Source organism: Polypterus senegalus, chromosome 2, assembly GCF_016835505.1.
Source record: "Polypterus senegalus isolate Bchr_013 chromosome 2, ASM1683550v1, whole genome shotgun sequence".
Lineage (NCBI taxonomy): Eukaryota > Metazoa > Chordata > Cladistia > Polypteriformes > Polypteridae > Polypterus > Polypterus senegalus.
This window is the reverse complement of record NC_053155.1, coordinates 98,920,567-98,944,901: the sequence shown is the minus strand read 5'-3', so window position 1 is coordinate 98,944,901 and position 24,335 is coordinate 98,920,567. Positions and strand designations below refer to the sequence as shown.

The 24,335-nt window shown below is 36.9% G+C and overlaps 1 protein-coding gene across 2 annotated transcripts in view; it reads left to right on the top strand.

The window, feature by feature from the left end:
• rsf1a (remodeling and spacing factor 1a) overlaps nt 1–24,335 on the top strand; it is a 90,395-nt gene that overhangs the window by 18,340 nt on the left and 47,720 nt on the right. For both annotated transcript variants that reach the window (XM_039744232.1, XM_039744231.1), the window contains exons 2-3: nt 12,656–12,747; nt 21,889–21,981. In XM_039744232.1, the coding sequence (XP_039600166.1) occupies nt 12,656–12,747; nt 21,889–21,981 (185 nt within the window). The remainder of the gene's footprint in view (nt 1–12,655; nt 12,748–21,888; nt 21,982–24,335) is intronic.

Here is a 24,335-nt window from a genome sequence, read left to right as displayed (position 1 = left end):
CCAGCTTTCTCCTGTACTGCTCTTTCGCCGCCCTGAGCTGGACTTTTTCCTTTTGCACACGCTTAAGCTCATGCCGATCACCGCCTTTAAAAGCCCTTTTCTTCTGGTTCAAAAGGCCCTTGATGTCCCTTGTAATCCATGGCTTGTTATTAGCATAGCAGCGTACTGTTCTTACTGGAATTACAATGTCCATACAGAAGTTGATGTAGTGCAGTCAACAACCTCCTCAGTGTTCTCACTATATGATCCCTGCAGGATATCCCAGTCCGTAATTCCAAAGCAGTCTCTCAGAGCCTGCTCTGCCTTAGGGGACCATTTCCTGAATGAGCATGTGATTGTAGGTAGCTCCCTCACTCTTGGTTTGTAGTGAGGCTGAAGCAGAACCAGGTTCTGATCTGCTTTCCCAAGCGCAGGCAGCGGGGTGGCGCTGTATGCGTCTTTAACATTTGCATACAGTAGGTCAATAGTCCTATTTCCCCGGGTGTTACAATCCACATACTTGGAGAAGCCAGGTAATGTTTTGTCCAGCGTCACATGGTTAAAGTCTCCAGTTATTAGCACAAGTGCCTCGGGGTGCTGTGTTTGTAGTTTAGCAACAGCGGAATGGATGATGTCACCCGCTATCTCCACGTCCGCCCGAGGAGGGATAACAACAATGACGTTTCCAAACTCCCTGGGCAAGTAATAGGGACGCAGACTTACGACCAACAGTTTGATGACCTTGCAGCAAGTGGAGATTTTGACGTTTACATTTCCAGAGTTGCACCACCTTGTATTCACATAGAGAGCGAGTCCTCTTCCTTTCCACTTCCCGCAGGTATTTGTGTGTCTGTCCGCTCTAACTGTGCTAAACCCGGGTAGCTCCACGTTAGCATCTGGGATGTTAGTTGTTAGCTACGTTTCACAAAAACACAAAAAGCTGCATTCTCTGTAGGTCCTGACATTTTTCACCAGCGCAGCCAGTTTGTTGATTTTATTTGGTAGTGAGTTCACATTTCCCAGGATCACAGAAGGCACCGAAGGTTTATATCGCCACTTCCTCTCTAGCCGCTTAGCCTTTAGCTTAACGCAGGCTTTGCTGCCATGATACCGCCTTCTTACCTTGTCAGGTAAATGGGGAACCACACCGGCATGGGCTTTTGTTCTCCGTGCTAGAAGTTGACTATCTGAATAGACTAGTCTCAGCGTGTAAAAATCCATGTCCATGTAGTAAAGTGTCCAGGGAACGAGTCCTTATTAAAGGAAATGGTAGGAGTGATCAGTGAAATAGAGAAAAAGGTAAAGACCTACACGGAGCTGCTGGAAAGTCTGCCACTTGAAGCGGTGCCTGAGTCATTGAAGTATAGCTAACATAACTCTCCAATTACAGTAAAATCATGTTAAATAAGATATTAAAAAATGTTAATGTCTAGGCCTGGATAAAAATAATTTTCCAATTAATTCAGTATCGATTCTTTTAAAGTCTCGAGATCAATCTTGTGAATCTCAGTCCTGCTCAGGTTCTACATGTAGAGTTTTGCTCATCTTCAATTTTGTTGTCTAATCCAGTAGATGTCACTAATGCGCCTGCTAAGACTTTCTACAGGAAGAGCACTTTACTGTCTTGCATAGAATGAGAAGGGTCTGGCTGCAGGTAGGACACCATAAAATGAACACCTGAATAAAAACAAAGCCATGCTGTATGTAAGCTGTGCAGGTCAGAAATTATGTATTATTGTAACACAACAAATTTTGAGAAATCATTTATTCTGACATCGCCCATAAATCCACCCGGATATGCTCCAGGTGCGTGATGACGTCCTTCCGGCAGCTCTTCCTGGTATGGCGGAAGTGCTGCTCTTGCACCCGGAAGCACTCCGGGTGTTGCTGGAAGGATCTTCCTCCATCTTCCCAGGTGTGGCGGAAATGCAGAGCTGCCGGGCTTTAGGAGACTTGGAGCGCCCCATGGCAGAAGCCATGGGCCCCCACGGGTTTGTGCCTCCTTGCTCCATCCCTGTGGTCCCTTGCTTATCCAGGGCGGTTGCCCCCTCGTGGCCCAGGGGACATACTGACTGCCTTCTGGTCCTTCCAGGCGTCCTGGCTGGGTCTGACCCCCAGCCTCCTGTGACAATAAGTTAGTTAAATTTATAGTGAATTTTGAATTAATGCAGTGTGTGTTTTTTTGTAATTAAAGAGCAATGATATCTTGTTCCAAATCTTCCAAATACTAATGTTAACAGTTCATTACTAATCAAGTATTTCTTCTTAAATGTCATTCCATGCTTATGCATAAAGTTATTATGTAGGCACCCTTCAAATAAAGTGTTAACTGAATTTTGTCACATTATGTTAATGTTCTGTATGCATGGTTAACTAATTTCAAAAAAGCCACCACTTCAGATATATCAGTACATGCTATTTCTGTCAAGATAAAATCGAAATTGAATCTGATTGGAACCTCAGTGCCAGTACCCAGCCATATTAATGATGAAGATAAGCAAATACCTTACATATTGTACACTAACATTGCAAATATGCTACATAACCTCACATAAATAAGTTAAAATGTTAAAAATGTAATATGCAAAGGGTATAACTACTTTTAATTCACAGCTACAATAAATAAAAGTTTAAAGTGTAATGTTGTGGTTATGTCTTTGTACTTCAAACTCTGAAATTGTGGGTTCAAATCCTGCTACTGACACTGTGTGACCATAAACATGTCACTTAACCGGCCTGTGCTCCAAATGGAGAAAAACAAAAAATTATTGTAAGCAACGTAAATGTTGTAATTTGCCTTGGATAAAGGCGTCTGCAAAATTAAATGTAATTATAAAAAATGATTTAATTCACACCAGAATAACATGACAGGGCTCTTTTGAAAGCAGATTTCCGTTACCTTACTAGAGAAAGAGGTGCCAGTTTATTGTGAACAAAGCAATTAAATTGACAATGATTTGACAAATAAATTGTCTTGTCAAGCAATTGCTGCCACTTCTGAAGGTAAATCTATAAATCTAAAGCTAAACCTCCCCTTTCAAAAGCAGACAGACTCCGCATCTCAAAAATCAGATCAAATAATGACCTCCACATCAGCTTGATAGGAAACCACACACTCCAATAGAGACAAATACTTGTCTACAAACTCTCGTGGTGTGATTGATCGCTATACTACAGTGGTTTTCAAGCTCAGTCGTTGGGACACCTGAGGTTGCAGTTTTTTTTTTATACCAGCCAGTTTATTCTTTTAATTGAGCTACGTTAATTTAGCAATCTGTTAAAAATCTGGTAATATTTCTCCTTGGGATTAATAAAGTATCTATCAATCTATCTCTGTTTTGTTTCAATTTTGAAGTTACAAAGTGGTTTTGCTAAGATCGTACACATGAAGCAGGAATGTGTTCGTCAATTGCTAACAATTATTTTTTTCGCTTTTAAATCTCTTGTTCGTTTTTATTTTACTCGTATCGCCTCCTGCTTGCTTCGCTTACCAACCCCCTTCCGGCATGCACCATGCGCTGGCCACTTCACGTCTCTGCCACTCGTGTTGTGAAGAGGGGGGCTGAACGCACCCCAGGGAGACGCGGTCGCTCCTCTGAAACCCCCTTTTAAATGGTGATACAGCAGCTGTCATTTTGTCTCACTGCCTTGTCTGTCTCTCTCTTCTCCCCCAGACATCCTCTGCTCCTGTTAGGGGTCCCGCTGCCAAGGTGCGCCCCTATGAACAGGAAGATTTTCTATTCTTTTAATTGAGAGACGGAACTGTCCCCTACAACTACATACGGAGCTAGATTCACTCCTAAAAGAGACTTATGTTTGTTTGAAGTGTCTGAATAACGTTTCTGTCTGTAAAATCTCCTGTGTATCTGTGCAACTCTGTGACCCAAGCGTGACAGCGTATGTGGATTTCGCTTTTTCACCAAACAACAAATCTTTTAATTCTCGTGGATACGCCTCTTCATCTGGAAGAAACACTACTTTTCCCTGATGGTGACACGAATTAGACAATCTACAAGTCTCCCACTTAAATTTTAAATCTAAATAATATATTCAATCTCTTCTCACTGTTCCGTTTTTTCACAGAGTAATCATTTACGTGTGATGCGCTAATGCGATGTTTACTATCATTTTTTGGACACTTCCGAATTTTCGTACTTCCATTATACGTATGTAACCTGTTCTGCATATGTATCGTGCCAACGTTTTTGAATTCTTTGCCACGTTCTACTTTGTCATCTTCCATTTGTCTTGCGAGACATGAAAGTGTCTCTCTAAGAAAGTCGCGTCTTGTCCCAAGATTTTTTTTATATAATAGAGAGACATTTATTTATGTCAATATTTGCTAATAAGTACATACAGGAGAAACACTAAAATAGCTGCCTTTTAGCATTCAGTGTTTGCTGTAGTGTCAATTATGCTTGTCATTAATTATCGTCATTTGGACACAGTTAAGAGAGCCAACACCACAAAAACAAGAAGTAAGCAGTAAATCGGTTAAACATCTAAAGATATGGCAAAATACAATTATTTCTTAATTTTTATGCAAATTTATAACTAACAATGCATTTTCTGTATACAATGCAAGAGAAGAAATAAATGGACAACTGATTAAACAGAGACAAATGTATAATCATTTCAAAGTGAAACTTTGTCTAAACTTTGAAATAGACTGTCTTGATTATTAGGTAAAATCCTTGTGCATGAAGTAGGCTATGCAGTGGTCATTTTGCCAGCCTGTGAAGATCATTAGAAAACCAAGAAAAGCATGGAGCACTTTAAAAGGAAAATGGTGAACTTCACCGTTAACAGTAAATAACCAAATGACTAAGCATCCTCTGTAAAACTGTCATGTTGTCAGGCCCAGGAATGATGAGTGTGGGCAGGTTTAGGGTTTGGAAGCTACTAGAATTATTTAGCACATACATTAACACTCTGTTCAATACCACCATTGTGCATATCATTCAAAAAGGAGTGGTTTTTCAAAATATGGCTGTTTATACTAGAAAAATGATAACCTAATAAACATGCATTGCTTTGTTTCAGCATCATATTAGTTATTCTACCGATAGCAAAACATATATGTAGGTTCTAAATGTTGGCCCAATATATCAGCGCCCTGTATTAGTTGGGTCCTGCTTTGCATGCCTGGCTGCAGAAGTATTTGAGTGATTTTGATACACTATTGATTTTATAAAAAGTATGCAAGCAATTTCAACATTATTTAACTATATAAATACATCAAACTACAACAGTTGATCTTAACTGCAGTTCTAAATTAATGTACAAATGCCTAGACTTAGAAGTTTTGACAATGTAATTGGATATCTACAATTTAAATTGAAGTATTTAAAATATTATTACAGATAATCTCAAGTCATTGGAATTTTTTTTAAACAGTACTTCTATATATCATGAAGTACATTACAGATATTGTCATTTCTGACACGTCAGGATTGAACTGTATATATCTGTGATTTTGATCTGTGATCAAACACTGTAGGTATTTAAAATTCTGCCTAGTCACAGTTTTGGTTTAGAGAGCCAGGTCTATGGATATTTCCAGTCTTGTGCTCAGTATTGCTGGATACCAGTGATCCTGAATTGGATTGAGCAGGTTTGAGAATGTAATGTTCTGTTACCGTAATTGTAGTTTTCACTTATAACAATGCAACACTGATTAGCTCAAGAAAGGCATTAAATTTTAAAATGGCCTGGCCTACTCCCATGGCTCCTGTGCTCGGTGGAAAGGCAGAAATAGTTTAAGTACAAGCATTTTTAGAAGAGAAAACAATTGAGGGTTGCAACAAAGTGAAAGCTGCTGCAATTACAATTCAATTGATCAATTAAGGAAAAACATTTATACATTATTTATCTACTCTTTGATTAATTACAGCTCGAAGATGAATAATCAGTAGCCCAGAAACAAAACTATAGTAAGTTCCAGTGCAGGAGTACCTGGCTGAAGATGAAAAGGGAGAACTACTGACTGTAATAGCTTGTGTGTTTAAAAGCAGCTATTCATAGCTATGCTGTCATATTAAAGTCAAGAAATCTTCATTATAGTTCTTGGAGCACCTGTATGAGAAAGCAATCCAAACTCTCTGTCCTTGGGATGTCTGCCTGTGTGGGGGATTTTGCGTATATTATTAATAGTAGGGATGCATCAATGCCATGTTTTGGCATACACCAGTACCAGGTACTTAATGAACACTATAAGTTCATAGTAAGTACCAATAAGAGTACTTTTTATTAGAAAGATAATGATACTATATATTCAGCAATAAATATGAAAATAATGCAGTTTTTATTTAGTGAACCATAATGAATGAAAAATTTGTTTTTGCTCATTGTGCATCTGAAAATTGACATGCTTTTGACTCCTACACTGCTGCTGGATGAGAATGCACATGAAAACACAGCCCTTCAGAAAAGCTGGAATATCTGCAAAGAAAATGTGACTTACTCAATTACAGATTGTCATATTCGATAGATTTAAATTGAGACAGTCCAAGTCTTTGCATGATTTTCAAATGAAATGGTCTTTATGTAGTTCCTTATTATTTGTTACTAATGATGCTGCAGTATAATCACTCAAATTCCAATAGACTTAATCTAGAAGTGAAGAGTTTTCTGATATTAAAATTTATGTTTCCTTATAAATTTAGCAACCTCCCTTAATTTCTTCATCGCACAAATTCTGATGTTTTGATTGCTTTTTTTGTGTGTGGTGTTGTTTTTTTTTATTTTTTTTAATCTATATGTATATATCTTTGTTTCAAGATTCATTTGGCAGTACAGCTTTTTTTTTTTAAGTGCAGCTGACAGAGAATTCAAGGCAATGCAGGCAAAATTTATAGAAAGGTTTGAAACATCTAGGGGTGACTGGCCATCAGCATTGCATTGCTTCAATTATGTGAAAAGAAATAATTCTAATACACATTAAAAATTTTCAATCCCATCAAATGGGAATTGGCATAGAGGCATGTTGTGATTAGGAAAATGTATGTGTGTGTGTAATTTTCTATATTTCTGCATAAATATGACCTAAAACATCATCAGATTTTCACTCAAGTCCTAAAAGTAGATAAAGAGAAACCAGTTAAACAAATGAGACAAAAATATTATACTTGGTCATTGATTAAGGAAAATGATTGAATATTACATATATGTAAGTAGCTAAAGTATGTGAACCTTTGCTCTCAGTATCTGATGTGACCCCCCCTTTGCAGCAATAACTGCAACTAAACGTTTCCAGTAACTTTTGATCATTCCTACACACCGGCTTGGAGGAATTTTAGCCCATTCCTTCATACAGAGCAGCTTCAACTCTGGGATGTTGGTGGGTTTCCTCACATTAACTGCTCACTTCAGGTCCTTCCACAATATTTCTATTGGATTAAGGTCAGGACTTTCACTTGGCCATTCCAAAACATTAACTTTATTCTTCTTTAGCCATTCTTTGGTAGAGCGACTTGTGTGCTTAGGGCCGTTGTCTTGCTGCATGACCCACCTTCTCTTGAGATTCAGTTCATGGACAGATGTCCTGACATTTTTCTTTTTTAGAATTCTCTGATATAATTCAGAATTCATTATTCCATCAATGAAGGCAAGCCGTCCTGGCCCAGATGCAGCAAAACAGGCCCAAACCATGATTACTACCACAATGTTTCACAGATGGGATAAGGTTCTTCTGCTGGAATGCAGTGTTTTCCTTTCTCCAAACATAACGCTTTTCATTTAAACCAAAAAGTTCTATTTTGGTCTAATCTGTCCACAAAACAGGCCTTCAGTTGCTTAGAAGTTACCCTGGGGTCCTTTGTGACCTCGCCGACTATTACACACCTTGTTCTTGGAGTGATCTTTGTTGGTCAACCACTCCTGGGGAGGGTAACAATGGTCTTGAATTTCCTCCATTTTATACACAATCTGTCTGACTGTGGATTGGTGGAGTCCAAACTCTTTAGAGATAGTTTTGTAACCTTTTCCAGCCTGATGAACATCAACAACTCTTATTCTGAGGTCCTCAGAAATCTCCTTTGTTCGTGCCATGATACACTTCCACAAACATGTGTTAAAAAGAGCAGACTTTGATAGATTCCTGTTCTTTAAATAACACAGCGTGCCCACTCACACCTGATTGTCATTCCATTGATTGAACACACCTGACTCTAATTTCACCTTCAAACTAACTGCTAATCCTAGAGGTTCACATACTTTTGCCACTCACAAATGTGTAATATTCGATCATTTTCCTCAATAAATAAATGACCAAGTATAATATTTTTGTCTAATTTGTTTAACTGGTTTCTCTTTATCTACTTTTAGGATGAGTGAAAATCTGATGATTTAGGTCAGAAATATAGAAAATTCTAAAGGGTTCACAAACTTTCAAGCACCACTGTATTTGTATATGTATAATGTAGCATTCATAGTCTGAGTCCCGATCTGTTTGTATGGGTGGTTACCTACCAGGTAACCTATGTGGTTGGTCTGCCAGTCAGCAAACATCCGCCACAGGCCTTCTTAGTAACAAGAAGCAGATCATAGAATGTTGCATAGTTTACTGTCAAATAATGCAAACAGTACGTGACACGTATTTCGCCCTTATTTGGGCTCATCAGGCGTACGCACTCCACTGCACCCCTCGCAGGGATTGAACCTCGGACATCCACATCAAAGGCAAAGCCTCTTTACACTGTGCCATGGCGTGTGGTTTGTTTATTTGAAGGGGCCTGAGTTGCCTCAAAACCTTGCATATTGTAATCTTTTCAGTCATCACACAGAAGGTATTTAAGTTGACATTCCACTACTCCCAGTGTCAAAGGTTTTGATTGTGTTCAAGAAATGGAACTTTTGACTATGATTTTTGGTAGTGCTGGGCGGTATGACCAAAATTGTATATCACGGTATTTTTCAAAATTATAGCGGTTTCACAGTATTCAATGATATTTTTTTTTCCCCCATACATGAGTGGATGTTAATCACATTTTCCACTGCAATTACTGCAGGAGTCTGGGTAAGAAGAACCTATTCCACTGTCATGAGCATTGTATAAAAGCCATTTTAATGTGCACACAAGTATTAATACAGGCTTGCATGGCCCCATAAAGTGATAGTTTTCAAGAGGGTGACACTAATGAAGAGAAGGAATCACACTGCATGACAGTTGCAGTCAAAATATAGAGTCTTTTATTGAACAATATTTGCAAACAACTTAAGCTAAAATTTTGACAACATATTTTCAACCATCCAAAGAGGCATTTAGACTTAGTAGCATATCCAGAGCTCCTTGTCAAAAGTTGTATTCCACTGAACATGTCTTAGAAAAGGAATAAATAGTGAATATTTTTTGTAAACCAACTACACTTTGTTAATGTTAACAATCTCTATCCACAGACACGTTAAAGTTACTTTGTAAACAACTTTCCTCATTAAACTGCATACTATTTAAAGTAATAAATAATAACAATAAAATAAATAATATTGCAACTTCCAGTAATACTAATACTTCAAGCCCAGGTGCATTGCACAGTATTTACCAAATAAAAATAAAATAAATCAAGTGCAACTTGGTGAGACCTCTTTACCAACTGAACCATCAATAAGGCAGATTGCATTAATATGGACCTTGCTTCAAGCTAAGCTATATACATAAATAATAAAAGTGCAACTTGCATTTATAATGCTATTTGTGGTATAGCCCTACGGAATCGTATTAGGGCCATGGTGAAGAAAAAAAAATACGGACACAGGGAAGAAGAAAACAAACTATACGTTGAGAACAAAGTCGACAAGTTGACTTTATTCTCGACATTTCCACTTTAATGTTGACACTTATGTCGAGATTAAAGTCGACATTTCTACTTTTATTCTTATAGTTTATTTTGTCATTAAAGTAGATTGTCGTAAACTAAACTTCATCCTAAAATCAATGTTTAATTCACGGAGTGTTCAGAACCTCAAAAAAAAATCATCGTTATACATGTTTAAATATGCCGTCCATTCAGGATTGCGCCCATCCCAGCAAGCATTATGTGCGAGGCAGGAGCAAATCCCGAACTGGGAGCCAGCTCATCGCAGGGTGAATACGAGCAATACATACACTAGCAGGGCCAATTTAGCATCACAAAGCCCCACATCCTACATGACTTTGAAAGAAAACTGAAGCACGCCGAGTAAACCCACCAGAAAAACATGCAAATTCAAGGCAGGGAACACCTGGGACCCCCTTGCCACGAGGCAGCAGTGCAACTTCCACGCCACCTTGCCCCCACATAATTAATACATGCTTTAATGCATTTTATCATCAAAATTATATCAGGTATTAACCTTAGCATTCTAAATGTTCAGGTAGCAGGTATATCATGAAATTTAATGTATTCTGTGTGGTGATTGTTGCCTGCGCCTCCTCAGTGCAAAAGGAAGGCAGTTTAAGAAGTACATAGCAATTAACACTTAACACAAAGCATTTAATGTGCTACATAACTGATGACAGGGTTTGTGAAAATCTAGTAAATTAAATATTCATTTTAAGATGAAATTTAGTTTACGATGTTCTACTTTAATGACAAATTACGAGAATAAAGTCAACATGTCGATGTTGTCACACTATTATACAGTACCCAGGTACATAACTCAGTATTGAAAAAAAATAAAACAAGTACAACTTGGCTTGCAGTATTGTCCAGTAGTATAGAAACAGTATTCACACATTTGAACATAATGGTCCACATCCGACCTTTTAAAACCAAAGTATATCCAGACAACCGACACAGCTCCTTTTTTCAGCAAAAGTTGTTCAAAAATGTTCAACTTTATCGTCTGCTACATCTTCAGTTTCGGAATGTTCTCTGTCCATTTTCACCTCCACTAACACATGTACTCCGGTGCAGCAGTGAAAAAGGTCCCACCCCTTAAACAGTTTCAAGCGGCACCACGTTCTGAATGTTGTTTAGGCTATTTAAACCGGTGTTGCAGTATAACAAAAATAAAAAATGGTTTTTGGTATGAACCGGTGTACCGCCAAGTACTATCCATCCATTTTCCAACCCGCTGAATCCAAACACAGCGTCACGGGGGTCTGTTGGAGCCAATCCCAGCCAACACAGGGCACAAGGCAGAAACCAATCCCGGGCAGGGTGCCAACCCACCACAGGACGCACACAAACACCAAGCACACACTAGGGCCAATTTAGAATCACCAATCCACCTAACCTGCATGTCTTTGGACTGTGGGAGGAAACCGGAGCGCCCGGAGGAAACCCACGCAGACACGGGGAGAACATACAAACTCCACGCAGGGAGGACCCGGGTAGTGAACACAGGTCTCCTAACTGCGAGGCAGCAGCTACCACTGCGCCACCGTGCCGCCCCCGCCCAGTGCTAATTTTTGGTTATTGTTTTGGGATTTGGCGTCTTGACATCATGGGCATTTTTGGCTTTTTACCTATGTTACTATTGACTTTTGGGCTGAAACTATTCCCCAAGAAACTCGAGCAATCTGATTACTAAAAATCATCAAAGCAAATTCTTTGCATCAAAGCTTTATTTAATTCATATAACTACATCTCGGTGAAATTAACGTGTTTCTCATGAATGTGTGCTTACACTATGGATACATGACAAGAAGCTATGATTTAATGGTGCGGACTGCAAAATGGAGAGAGAAAAAATAGCGTTCCTCACAAGCAGTCTATTACAGAATTGTCAAAATATTAAGGATAGAGATTTTTTTTTTTTATTTTTATAAACAAATGAATTTACATAACGGTGTCGATCAATGCATACATTTACTCTGGTGGATTCACCAGCTTACACACAAATTACTTATATTAAAGTCTTACTATTTTTATGGTGGTTCTTATACCTTTTGAAATGAGCCACCACCCTTGAAATTTCTGTGCACATAACAATTGTCCATTCTAGTTGTTTACAGGACATCTGCTGAGTTCTTAGTCATCCTGCAGTACATTTTGTGTATTACATCAACATTTTTTCTGGTACATTCTTTATTTACTCGACCATCATAGTATTTTTCCAAAACTCATTCTTATACATTTCAGTGTACACACTGCAAACCAAAATACTTAATTATTGTTACATTTAAATTATATTACGTCTAAATTATTCTCTCAGAAATAATTGATAGAATACTAAATTACTTAAATAATCGATTGCTGCAGCCTTAATTGACTAAGTTTTTCTGTGCGATACTGCCTTCGTTTTATGTATCTTTCCACTTTTAAAAACACGCTATCTGCTTGCTGAATAATGAGCCCCTTATAAGTTCTAAAACAAGGTTCTTAAACTCTGGTCCTGGAGGGCCACAGTGATGAAAGAAGTTAATTTGCAACAAAACAGGTCACTAATTAAGAAAAGGGTTAGAATGAAAACCTGCGGCCCTTCAGGACCAGAGTTTGAGAACCCTGCTCTAAAGCAATCGTAAAGGACATCATGGTTCAATTGGCTTTGCAGAAACATTAATGGAAGGGCAATCAGTTTTCTGCATCTGTACAGAATTAACAAATTGCTAAAAATTGTGGCTAATTTTGACTTGTGAAATGTTGCGTAGAAAGTGGTGGTGTTGTGTGATAAGACCGTGCTAATTGCTGTTTTAAATCTTTTTGTTCTGATAGTTACAAATGGCTGAAAACTGTGACCTGATTATTTGTTTCAGTTAATAAAACCCTGGTGGAGCTCCATGTGAAGCTGATGAGAAAAATTGGGAAGTCTGTGTCTGCAGATAGGTGGGAAAAGTACTTGCTCAAGGTGAGTATTTTTGAATCTTAATGTATTTTTAGAGAGCTTTATACAAAAGGCAACCTTTTTCTTTTACTCTACATGTATTGATTTTTATTCTTGTTTCTATTTTCACTTCGAATTTTAACTTGTTCAAGAGACTGTACGAAATTTTAAATTATTTAGCATGAAGTGCATACTGATTTGTGAAAAGCATAATGCGTACTATAAGTATTCTAGACCACTGGGTCCTTATAAATGTTTGGTGGCACTGCATCAGAATCTTTGGCTAGATGTCGCTAAGCACAGCATTGATTACTTCTCCATAGTCTAACATTTGCTGAATATGTTTTTTTGCCAATAGATGGGTTAGAAAGATGGCATTGAATAGCATTGACTGAGGTCTCCAATGACAGCATGCTAATTCTTTAGGCGATGGAGTACCATTAAGATAATAACAAAAAATATTGCTTTAAATTAGGCACTTTCTCATTTTACACCATAGAACTTACAAAGACATCAGATAAATTATAACATTTTCCTTTGCAGTGGCCATTCCACTTGATCTTTTTTTTCTTTAGTTATCCTTTATTAACTTGGAATGTGCCATGTGTATGTAGTCTGTACTGTTTCTTAAACATCACTAGGCTTATTATTTATTTATTATATTAATTCCTTTATTTTTGCATTCCCAGCTTATCAGATTTTTATTTAATTTATCCCCAGAACAGAATTTTTTGACTTTGATTATCAGTGACATGCACTAATCCCTCCGATGTCTGTGATATATATATTAGCAGAATACCCACACTTCGCAGCGGAGAAGTAGTGTGTTAAATAAGTTATGAAAAAGAAAAATTTTAGAAATAATGTAACATGATTGTTAATGTAATTGTTTTGTCATTGACATGAGTGGTGTTGTCGTATCTATATACTGTATGTGTGTGTGTATTATATATATATATATATATATATATATATATATATTTATTTATTTATTTATTTATTTATTACACTCACCTAAAGGATTATTAGGAACACCTGTTCAATTTCTCATTAATGCAATTATCTCATCAACCAATCACAATGCAGTTGCTTCAATGCATTTAGGGGTGCGGTCCTGGTCGTCAAGACAATCTCCTGAACTCCAAACTGAATGTCAGAATGGGAAAGAGAGGTGATTTAAGCAATTCTGAGCGTGGCATGATTGTTGGTGCCAGACGGGCCGGTCTGAGTTTTTCACAATCTGCTCAGTTACTGGGATTTTCACGCACAACCATTTCTAGGGTTTACAAAGAATGGTGTGAAAAGGGAAAAACATCCAGTATGCGGCAGTCCTGTGGGCTAAAATGCCTTGTTGATGCTAGAGGTCAGAGGAGAATGGGCCGACTGATTCAAGCTGATAGAAGAGCAACTTTGACTGAAATGACCACTTGTTACAACCGAGGTATGCAGCAAAGCATTTGTGAAGCCACAACACGCACAACCTTGAGGCGGATGGGCTACAACAGCAGAAGACCCCACCCGGTACCACTCATCTCCACTACAAATAGGAAAAAGAGGCTAAAATTTGCACAAGCTCACCAAAATTGGACAGTTGAAGACTGGAAAAATGTTGCCTGGTCTGATGAGTCTCGATTTCTGTTGAGACATTCAAATGGTAGAGTCAGAATTTGGCTTAAACAGAATGAGAACATGGATCCATCATACCTTGTTACCACTGTGCAGGCTGGTGGTGGTGGTGTAATGGTGTGGGGGATGTTTTCTTGGCACACTTTAGGCTCCTTGGTGCCAATTGGGCATCGTTTTAAATGCCACGGGCTACCTGAGCATTGTTTCTGACCATGTCCATCCCTTCATGACCACCATGTACCCATCCTCTGATGGCTACTTCCAGCAGGATAATGCACCATGTCACCAAACTCGAATCATTTCAAATTGGTTTCTTGAACATGACAATGAGTTCACTGTACTAAAATGGCCCCCACAGTCACCAGATCTCAACCCAATAGAGCATCTTTGGGATGTGGTGGAACGGGAGCTTCGTGCCCTGGATGTGCATCCCACAAATCTCCATCAACTGCAAGATGCTATCCTATCAATATGGGCCAACATTTCTAAAGAATGCTTTCAGCACCTTGTTGAATCAATGCCACGTAGGATTAAGGCAGTTCTGAAGGCGAAAGGGGGTCACACACCGCATTAGTATGGTGTTCCTAATAATCCTTTAGGTGAGTGTATGTGTGTGTGTGTGTGTGTGTGTGTGTATATGTATATATATATATATATATATGTATATGTATATGTATATGTATATGTATATGTATATATGTATATATGTGTATATATATGTATGTATATATATATGTATATATGTATATATATAATATTTTTTCCTCATTAATGTACACACAGCACCCCATATTGACAGACAAAAAAAAAATTTTGAAATTGTTGCAGATTTATTAAAAAAGAAAAATTGAAATATCACATGGTCCTAAGTATTCAGACCCTTTGCTGTGACACTCATATTTAACTCGGGTGCTTTCCATTTCTTCTGATCATCCGTGAAATCGCCTTCATTTGATTTATATATATATCTCAAAATACCCGCGCTTCGCAGCAGAGAAGTAGTGTGTTAAAGAAGTAATGAAAAAGAAAAGGAAACATTTTGAAAATAACGTAACATGATTGTCAATGTAATTGTGTTGTCATTATCATGATATATACACACATATATATAAAATGTATAATATAATATATAAAATATATAATATAGCGAGACATTGACTTTTTCCACCGTGTGCTTTGTTTCCGCAGTAGCTGCATTTATGAATATGCTTGTATCAGACGCTTCATATTTTTTTGCTGCCTTCTCAATTATGTAATTCAGTTTTTGTTCAGCATTCTTTGGAACTGTTGCTTTTTGTCTGCGCACTGCGTCAGTTCACGTGAGCCGCTCGTTGTACGTGCATCAAAGTTTCCCAGCTGTGCTGGTGCCATGTCGTACGATGTCCACGGCTGTATTTAATGTTAGCTAAGACCCGGCACTTAAAAGTTTCTCTCGCAGTTTCGCTGAGTTTGTGCCAAACACCACCCTGACCATCTCGTCTTCCTCTGCATAAGCACAGTCCTTAATCCGTAAATATTTAGCGGCAGTGTTTCTATTGGATTGCCGCTGACGGACAGCCTTATATGGGCAGGCACTAAATTACAAACGCCAGCAGCAGCCTGTCTGAACTTAATTTAAACTTTAGGTTTACACCGTGCTTTGTTTCCGAAGTAGCAGCACTCATGAATATGGTTGTATATGTCACTCGCTCGCTTCTTATTGTTTCGCTACCTTCTCAATTTTATAATGCATGTTTTCTTCAGCGGTTTTTGGAGTTCTTCCTGGTTTTTATACGTACTGCGTGATTACGTGGGAGGCGTGATGATTTCACACTAAACTCCACCCCCCACGGCTTTCGAGCTCAACTCCATTACTGTAAATGGAGAAAAATAGCTTCCAGTTATGACCATTACGTGTAGATTTTCGAAATGAAACCTGCCCAACTTTTGTAAGGAAGCTGTAAGGAATGAACCTGCCAAATTTCAGCCTTCTACCTACATGGGAAGTTGGAGAATTAGTGATGAGTGAGTGAGAGCTCTGCCTTTTATTAGTATAGATGTGTGTGTGTGTGTGTATATATATGTATATATGTATATATAGATAGATATAGATAGATATATATATAGATAGATAGATAGATAGATAGATAGATAGATAGATAGATAGATAGATAGATAGATAGATAGATAGATATCTCTCTATATATATATCTCCATCCATCCATTTTCCAACCCGCTAAATCCAAATGCTAATTTAGCGTTTAGACCTGTTAGGTGAGAGAATACTTTCTTTCTCTTCATGATTGAGACCTTTTAAGCATGTTTCTTTGTGAGATTAGCTCACAAAGTTAACTATTCGGTCATGGAGACATTGCTTTTGAACTTTTGTTGTCATTTTGTAGTCTTACCTGAAAATAAGATGACTTTGACCTTAATTTCCAATTTTCCCAGGAGTTATTGCCATGAAGTCTATTGTTATGTTGGCACTTATGAGATTAAAAGGATAGATTAGAGTTGGCTTGCTCTCTTTCTTTCACCCCCAAGTGAGGCTAGATCACACTTCACAAAGTCCCAGTACTCTGACATACGTAGAGACAGAGCACATACAAAATAAGGTTTCTGTTTTAGTTATATGTTCAACATTTCTTGCCTCTCATTTCGTGTCCTCCTACATCTGCTCAGATCTTTGTAGACAGGGAACACATATGAAATGTATGTATTACAAATAACGACATATTATTTTATTTACCCTATACAACTCAAGGCACTTCATATCCAGATAAAGAGACTTCAGCTGGGGGAACATCAGCTGCGTCAGTGGGGGATGGGATAGTAGGCTGCCTATGCTGATCGATACATTTATAAAACAAAGGTGCTAATGAGAAGGTGCAAAGCAATTTAAGGTGGCCCAGCGTTACTTTTTTCATAGGCTTCGGGGAATCTAGTTTTAACCTTGCATAGAGAACATTAATATAATGTGATGAATTTCAGTAGCACTTTTTTTGAAAGATGTTTACATTGTGATTTCATAATATATACATAATCATGGAATGACATTTAAGAAGCAGTAGTTAATTAGTAATGAAGGGTTAACATCAGCCTGCGTTGCCTCTAAAGCTTGCACATTGTAATCTTTTTAGTTAGCCAATAAAAGGTGTCATTTTGCTTGACTTCTCACTACAAGATGTAAATTATTATTGCCGTTTTAAAAAAAAAAATCTTGAATTAGTCAAAATTAAAGAGACCGTGGGAAGCCTCTTATTTTTGTATAATCCTGCAAGTTACAAATATCTTAACTTGCTCACTTGTAGCTGTCTGATAGTCTCAAAAATGTGTCCGCACGGCTTCTCCTCCTACAAAAAGGAAGCATTTTAAAACGAGGATCTAGATCTGATGCATTTTGACAGTGGCATTGGATGAATGGAATATAAAAGGCAAAGAACCAGCCATTGTTACTGAGAATGCGGTTGATAGGATGTGTGCGGTACATCTTATGAAGCTTCTTCACATTGGCTGCTTTGCGTACACACTCACTTTAGTATCGCAGGCTGCTATGAAAATTTCAAAAATTGCACATTTGCTCAGCTTGGTAAGGTGCATTGCAAACTTTCTCCACCGTAGCAGTACACCTGGCCGTGTGAATAAAGAGAAGCAGTGGGTGACGTCAGGATAAATGATTTCTCATATTTGTTGTTTTACAGCAATACATCACATCTGAGTTGCACAGCTTACATCTGGCTTTGCTTTTATCCAGTTGTTCTTTACTAATGCACTTATTTTATGAATCTTAAGTAAATCCACACATCTGATTTAAGTGTAGGCATTGATTTCAGTTGAGGAGGACACACTATTTTATGTGAGGTAGTAAGGTGCTTTTCCATAGAAAGCTTTAACAGGCACAGTAGTGACATCTACTAGATTTGATGCCAAAAATATACCTATAGTAATTGAGCAGGTTAGAGATTCACAAGATCGATCTTGAGACTTTAAGAATCAATATTGAATTGCTTAAATGAAAAATAACAATTAATTGGAAAATTGTTTTTATCCAAGCCTAGAGTTAAGTCACCAAATTGAGAATTAGCTGGTTCAATGGATGTTCACAATTAACCCTTGTTTGGATTAAAACTTTATCATAAGTTAGCCAAATAATTAGCAGCTGTACACTAAACTGAAATGTGCATTCAGAATCTAATTTCCCTTGCTACATTACAATGCATGATAAGCTATACTTTGGCAAATGTTGCTCATTTCAGTAGAGCAGTGAAAACTATTTAAGTGACATGTTCAATCATTTTACCTCCACAAGCAGATCATTATTTATGGGGAAAAATGAGCAACATGTTGCTCTTAAAGCACAAAACCTAGCTACAGTATTTCAAATTTTATTTACTTGTATGCAAGCTCAGAAATAAAATGTGTTGTATGCATTTAATTTTGAATGAAAAATGTCTAATTCAATTGGATAAAATCCTGCGGAAGATAAATCCGTTTATTACTTTAGGCTAAAAATATAGAATGATAGTCAACATTATGTTCATTAAAAGAACAAAGGCAATATATGTGGTGATTTTATTCTGGAACAGTATTGTAGCAAAATAAGTCAAGGAGGTCTGTTTCAGCAGGCCCAGATCCTTGTCTTCTAATAGCACAGTACTCTCAAAGCTATAATGTCCTCTGTCTTTTTATTTTAATTGTTCTTAATTAACAACATATGGCAAAATAATGTATTTGTAATCACAACCAATTTTTATAAAAGTTAATTTACCAAAAGCTCATTATTAAATATATATGCTCAGAAATAAAGTATTTGAGATAGCTAGTAGGTTCGGTCTGCTATCTAGTCATAAGGCACTGCATATACGGAATGGTATAATGTTATCCTGTGATTAAACAACAAATAACATTTTAAGTATGGTGTTGTCTTATAGTGCACATGTTCAAAAGGTGTCCAAGACGCACTGTTTTATTAACTGTAACCAATAACTTCCCTTCCACTTTTTACGTTTTCATTAATTTTTTTAAATCTCTGTCTGCTTGATGTATTGAATACACTTCCATTTTTTCTTTAAATATGCACATCTTCTGTTTCAAATCTGACTTTTTCTTTAATATAAATCTGCATTTGTTAATGCAATAATAAGTATTACTGGAACAACCTTTTTTGTGGTTAACTGCTGCTTATTATTCCAATAGCACATTTCTTGCATATACCCCTTTGTCAGAGTGAACAGTGGTCCCATAGCTATCTAATGCATTTTTTCTTAATTGGTCACCAATTGCACTCATGATGTGAAAGTCTATGTTCTTTATATAAAAAAAGTTAGTCTTTTTAATTTAGATGTGCAAGTTGGGAGAATGTTTGTTTAGTAATACTTTAGGTACTGCAAAAATACATCTTTTTAGTTGTTTACATTTAAGTAAGAAGACCTTAACAAAGGCTTCTTTTAGTGTTAATAGCAGTTACAAAGCATCAGCAAAGTGATTTGCTGAGCGTAGTATGGCCACCAAAAATAATTTCACTTTAGCATCATCCGAAGTGAATTAAGTGAGACATTTGTATTGCAACACCAAGAGACATGACTTCTAAATTCTTAAAATTCCGAAGTAATTCACCAGAATATCAAATGCCAAACTGCACAGAGATGAGTCGTGTTTACTGATGCTTTATAAGCATAATTAAGACTAAAAGAACCCTTTACTAAGGTCTTGTTTAGTATAACTAAAATGAGTAATATATACATTTTTGCAGTACCTAACCTAGTGTTACTGAAAATTTGTATATGGCATAGGGAAAAAGAGAGCCTTTAGTCAATCTAAATCCTTTTATTAAACTGTTAGTTTACATTAGTTTGCTGATAAGGCATATTTCTTTGAACCACAATTATAGTGGAGCTTGGGTACAATAGTGGAAAAGGGTTTCTATGTAGTCACTAAGAAGAAGAGAAACTTCAACCTGATGTACTTGTTTTAAGTCTTCAGAAATTCAAATCATAAACTGCTTAATTTTAAACTGGTTAATGTAACAAGACTAGATTTGAATAACAAGAAAAGTTAAACTATTAATTTGTACTTTCTTGTATACATAGTATAAAGTATAGAAATCATGAAAAGGTTCTCGAGATTGTGATTCTTGACGTTTTTAGACCTTTCCAGAGTCTGAAAATACCATTTTTGAAATTGTGTGTCAGTGTGTAAACATAACTCAAACGCCATGACCTTGGTTAATGAGATTTTGTACGCCTGCTTTTTATCGACAATAAGGAGTCATCAACTTTTGGGCTATAATGATAAAAAGCAAACAGATATGAAATTTGAGAAAAAAATACTCAACCAGAAGTAGTGTTTTTTATTTAAACAAAAATCATGGAAATATTAACATTTATACAATATTAACTCTATTCAATATCGCGTATATTCTTTCAATAACTATCATTTAATTTCATTTTAATTTATACATAATCATTTTAAAAATGTGTAAGCATTGAACATACCATGTAAATATAAAGGTGTAATGGGGACAATAAGCTGCTATGTTCCTGTCATGTTTCTGGTTATAAATTTAATTTTATGATTTTTTTTTTTTCATTTCCACCATCATCATAATTTAAATGTAGCTAAATGCAGTTTTACCTATAGCAATTTTTGCAACAAATATTAAATAAAACATACACTTTTTCTGTGCTTTTAGGTGACTTTAACTCTTTTTACTTTGCACGTAATCATGGTAATGCATATGTAATCATGAAAAAATTCTACCACCATTTTCAACCTCCCTAAGTGCAAAAATATCATTTAAATGTAAAGTTTGATTATAAATAGAGATTCATGATTGTGTATCGATATTATCACTTAGTTTTGATAAGAAACAACATTTGATATTTGAAAAATATTGTGCAACTGGAAGTGGTTCTGATGACCTTTTCCTCCATCTCCGTATACGAGAAAGTCGAGGAGAGTGCACTCCCGATTTTAGGTTTCTAGGTAACCATCATCCTGAATGCCTATAACTATAACACATACTTTAATTTACAGTAACAATGGTAAACTTCAGTGTATTAACAGCATGTTTTAAAACGTCAAAATGTCTGCATCATATAAATTAACATTGGTGGTATTTTTCATATAGCTATCCATCCATCCTTTTTCCAAACTTAGTCACATTTGGAGCGAAAGCCAATCCTAGTACTATTTTACACAGGGCAAGGACCAGTCTTGCCTAAGAAACTAGTCCATGGTACATTTGTACACATAACTATGCTCACTCTTGCTTGGCTAACACAGACGTCTTTACATTTTATTTTTAGAAAAGTGGTCTTCGATTCTTGTATTTATCTTAATGGATTGTTTTCAAACACACTTGTTTATTAGAATATAATGAAAACATTTAAGTTTTCTCTTTCCTGTAAAATGAGGCAGAAGCAGCTACTTTGTTTATTCTGAATGTCTGAGGATTCATTTCTCAACCAGCTTTGGTAATGTTGGTGCTGTTTTTTTTAATTGCCATCTCCCTATCTTTTTTTTTTTCTTTCCTGACTTCATTGCCTTCGCAAACTGTAGATGTGTCAGGATTTCAACAGTACTTGGGCATGGGAACTGGAGAAGAAGGGCTACCAGGAAATGAATGTGGAGAGCAAAGCTGGCATTCTTAAGGTAACAATGGCACATGACTGTTTTTTAAAGTATCATTGGCATGAATTACTTTTTCATTCCAGTATTACTTAAATGTTGTGCTTTAGTCTGTTTTGGATTTAGATAGGGCTGTGTAACCTTACATGAACCAGTCAGTGTATTTACATACACTCTGATAACCTGTTTTTTTTTTTTTATAATGCTAGTGTAACCGGGTTAATGGGGGTTTTGTAGATGTAGATTTGTGACTAACTTTGTGCGTAGCCATATATTTGACCATGTAAACCTTTTCCCAAGTTACAGTTCAGGATTTTATAGTCTGCACATGTCTGTTGCACTTTGGCCTCCGTTCCTTTTTTTTTTTTTTTGCACATGCATCCAGCAGCTCCGTGTAGAATAATCCATAAGATGCATTTCCTGAGGCAGATGGTCAGGCAATCTAATTGTTACTTTTCCTGGTTGAAACAATCTGTATTTTAGAAACTGATACATTTATGTTGATGGAGTAAATGTACAGTCCTAAGATCAGCAGGGCCCAGTCAGAAAAGAAAGTGCTCCATGCAACACAGAAGCCTATTTATATGGGGGGTAGGGGAGTGAAAGTGTAATTTTAATCCAGCTACTTGCTAATGTTGGGACCGTGTAATCGGGTGATGCAGCAGTGTTCTTACTGCAAACACTCAGTGGCTTAGGTCGAGGATGAAAGAAAGACAGTGAATATTATTTATTTCAGAGGACTTGAAGGACTAAATCACAAGAAAATTAACATAGACTTTGATTGTTTTCAGGTGATGTTTTTAGTGTTTGGCACAATTTGGCGATTTTTCTACAAATTAGGTATTATGTAGCATTAAGGATTTTTATTAAGGTAAATGTAATTTTGTTGTTGTTTAATTGCCTGACTAAAATACATAATTTTGCTTGGAGATCCATTTTTGTTTTACACTGTTTTTAAGCTAATTGAGGAATTAGGGTATTTAAAATTCACAAAAATGTAATGCCCTTTAATCACTCAGTCAGGTTGTGATTTTATTTATTTATTTTGTGTGTTTCTTCTTACCTCAGATAAAGACAAAAATTGTTGTAGTGTTGCTGAGGTTTCATCATTGTCTGTGATTAGTTTTAGTGTTATTAATGCACCGCTTTCTGTACAGGTTTTATGTTAATACACTGTACAGTGCTTTTGGATTTTTTTCCTAACCTAATTTCCTTAAATTCTTAATGTCCCATTCATTAGGGCTTTTCTGTAAAATTTGTTCCAACCTTGCTTGAACTTTTTATAATTTTTTTTCCACTAGGCATCTATACTAATAAAAGGCAAAGCCCTCACTCACTCACTCATCACTAATTCTCCAACTTCCTGTGTAGGTAGAAGGCTGAAATCTGGCAGGCTCATACCTTACAGCTTACTTACAAAAGTTGGGCAGGTTTCATTTTCGAAATTTTATGCGTAATGGTCATAACTGGAACCTATTTTTCTCCATATACTCTAATGGACGTTAGCCCTATGGCCGTGGGGGGCGGAGCTGCGTGTGACATCATCACGCCTCCCATGTAATCACGTGAACTGACTATAACCGCAGTACGTAGAAAAGAAGGAAGAGCTCCCAACAATAAAACGGCGGATTAAATAAAAAGGCTGCTTAGTTGGCGAAACAAGAAAAAACGATGGCCTTATATGGCATTTGTTTATAAAACCGTGGAGAAGCTATGTAAAGGCTGCTTCACAAAAAAACAGCGGAGCGCCTTATATGGGCAAGCAGTCAGCCGAAGAAGGGAATAAATAAATAAACGCTGAATACTTTATTCGCGAGATACAAGTTTAATGAGAAGACACGAGGTATAAACGAGACTTTGGATCACTTTGTAACGGAGTTCAAATTGCTGTAGTGAGAAACTTTTAAGTGCCGGGTCTTAGCTAACATTAAATAAAGCCGTGGACATCGCAACATCACACAAGAGAGCAGCTCACGTGAACTGACTGAAAGCAGTACAAGTGATCACTTCCATGCATCAAACCTGTTCAAAAAACGCATTACACAATTGACAAGGTAGGAAAAGAATATGCTCCGAGTTGAGCTCCACAGCTAACACGGTCTTGCGGAAGCAACTTCGTCACGCTGCCACCAAATACTCACAGAAAAATCCACTAGTTAATACACACGCTGTCTCTAAAGTTTCTCCACACTCAATGTATTCCTTGTGTCCCCTTTATACCCTCTGATCTCCCATTTCAATTCAGATGCCTCCAATTTCCAGTAAGGCTCTGCTTCGCGATGACAAGTAATCAGTCTCGGGGACAATTGATACCAGTGACCCTTTCTGTGTTTCATACCAATAACATCCTAAATGGTTTTGGAATCCTTTTCTTCTTA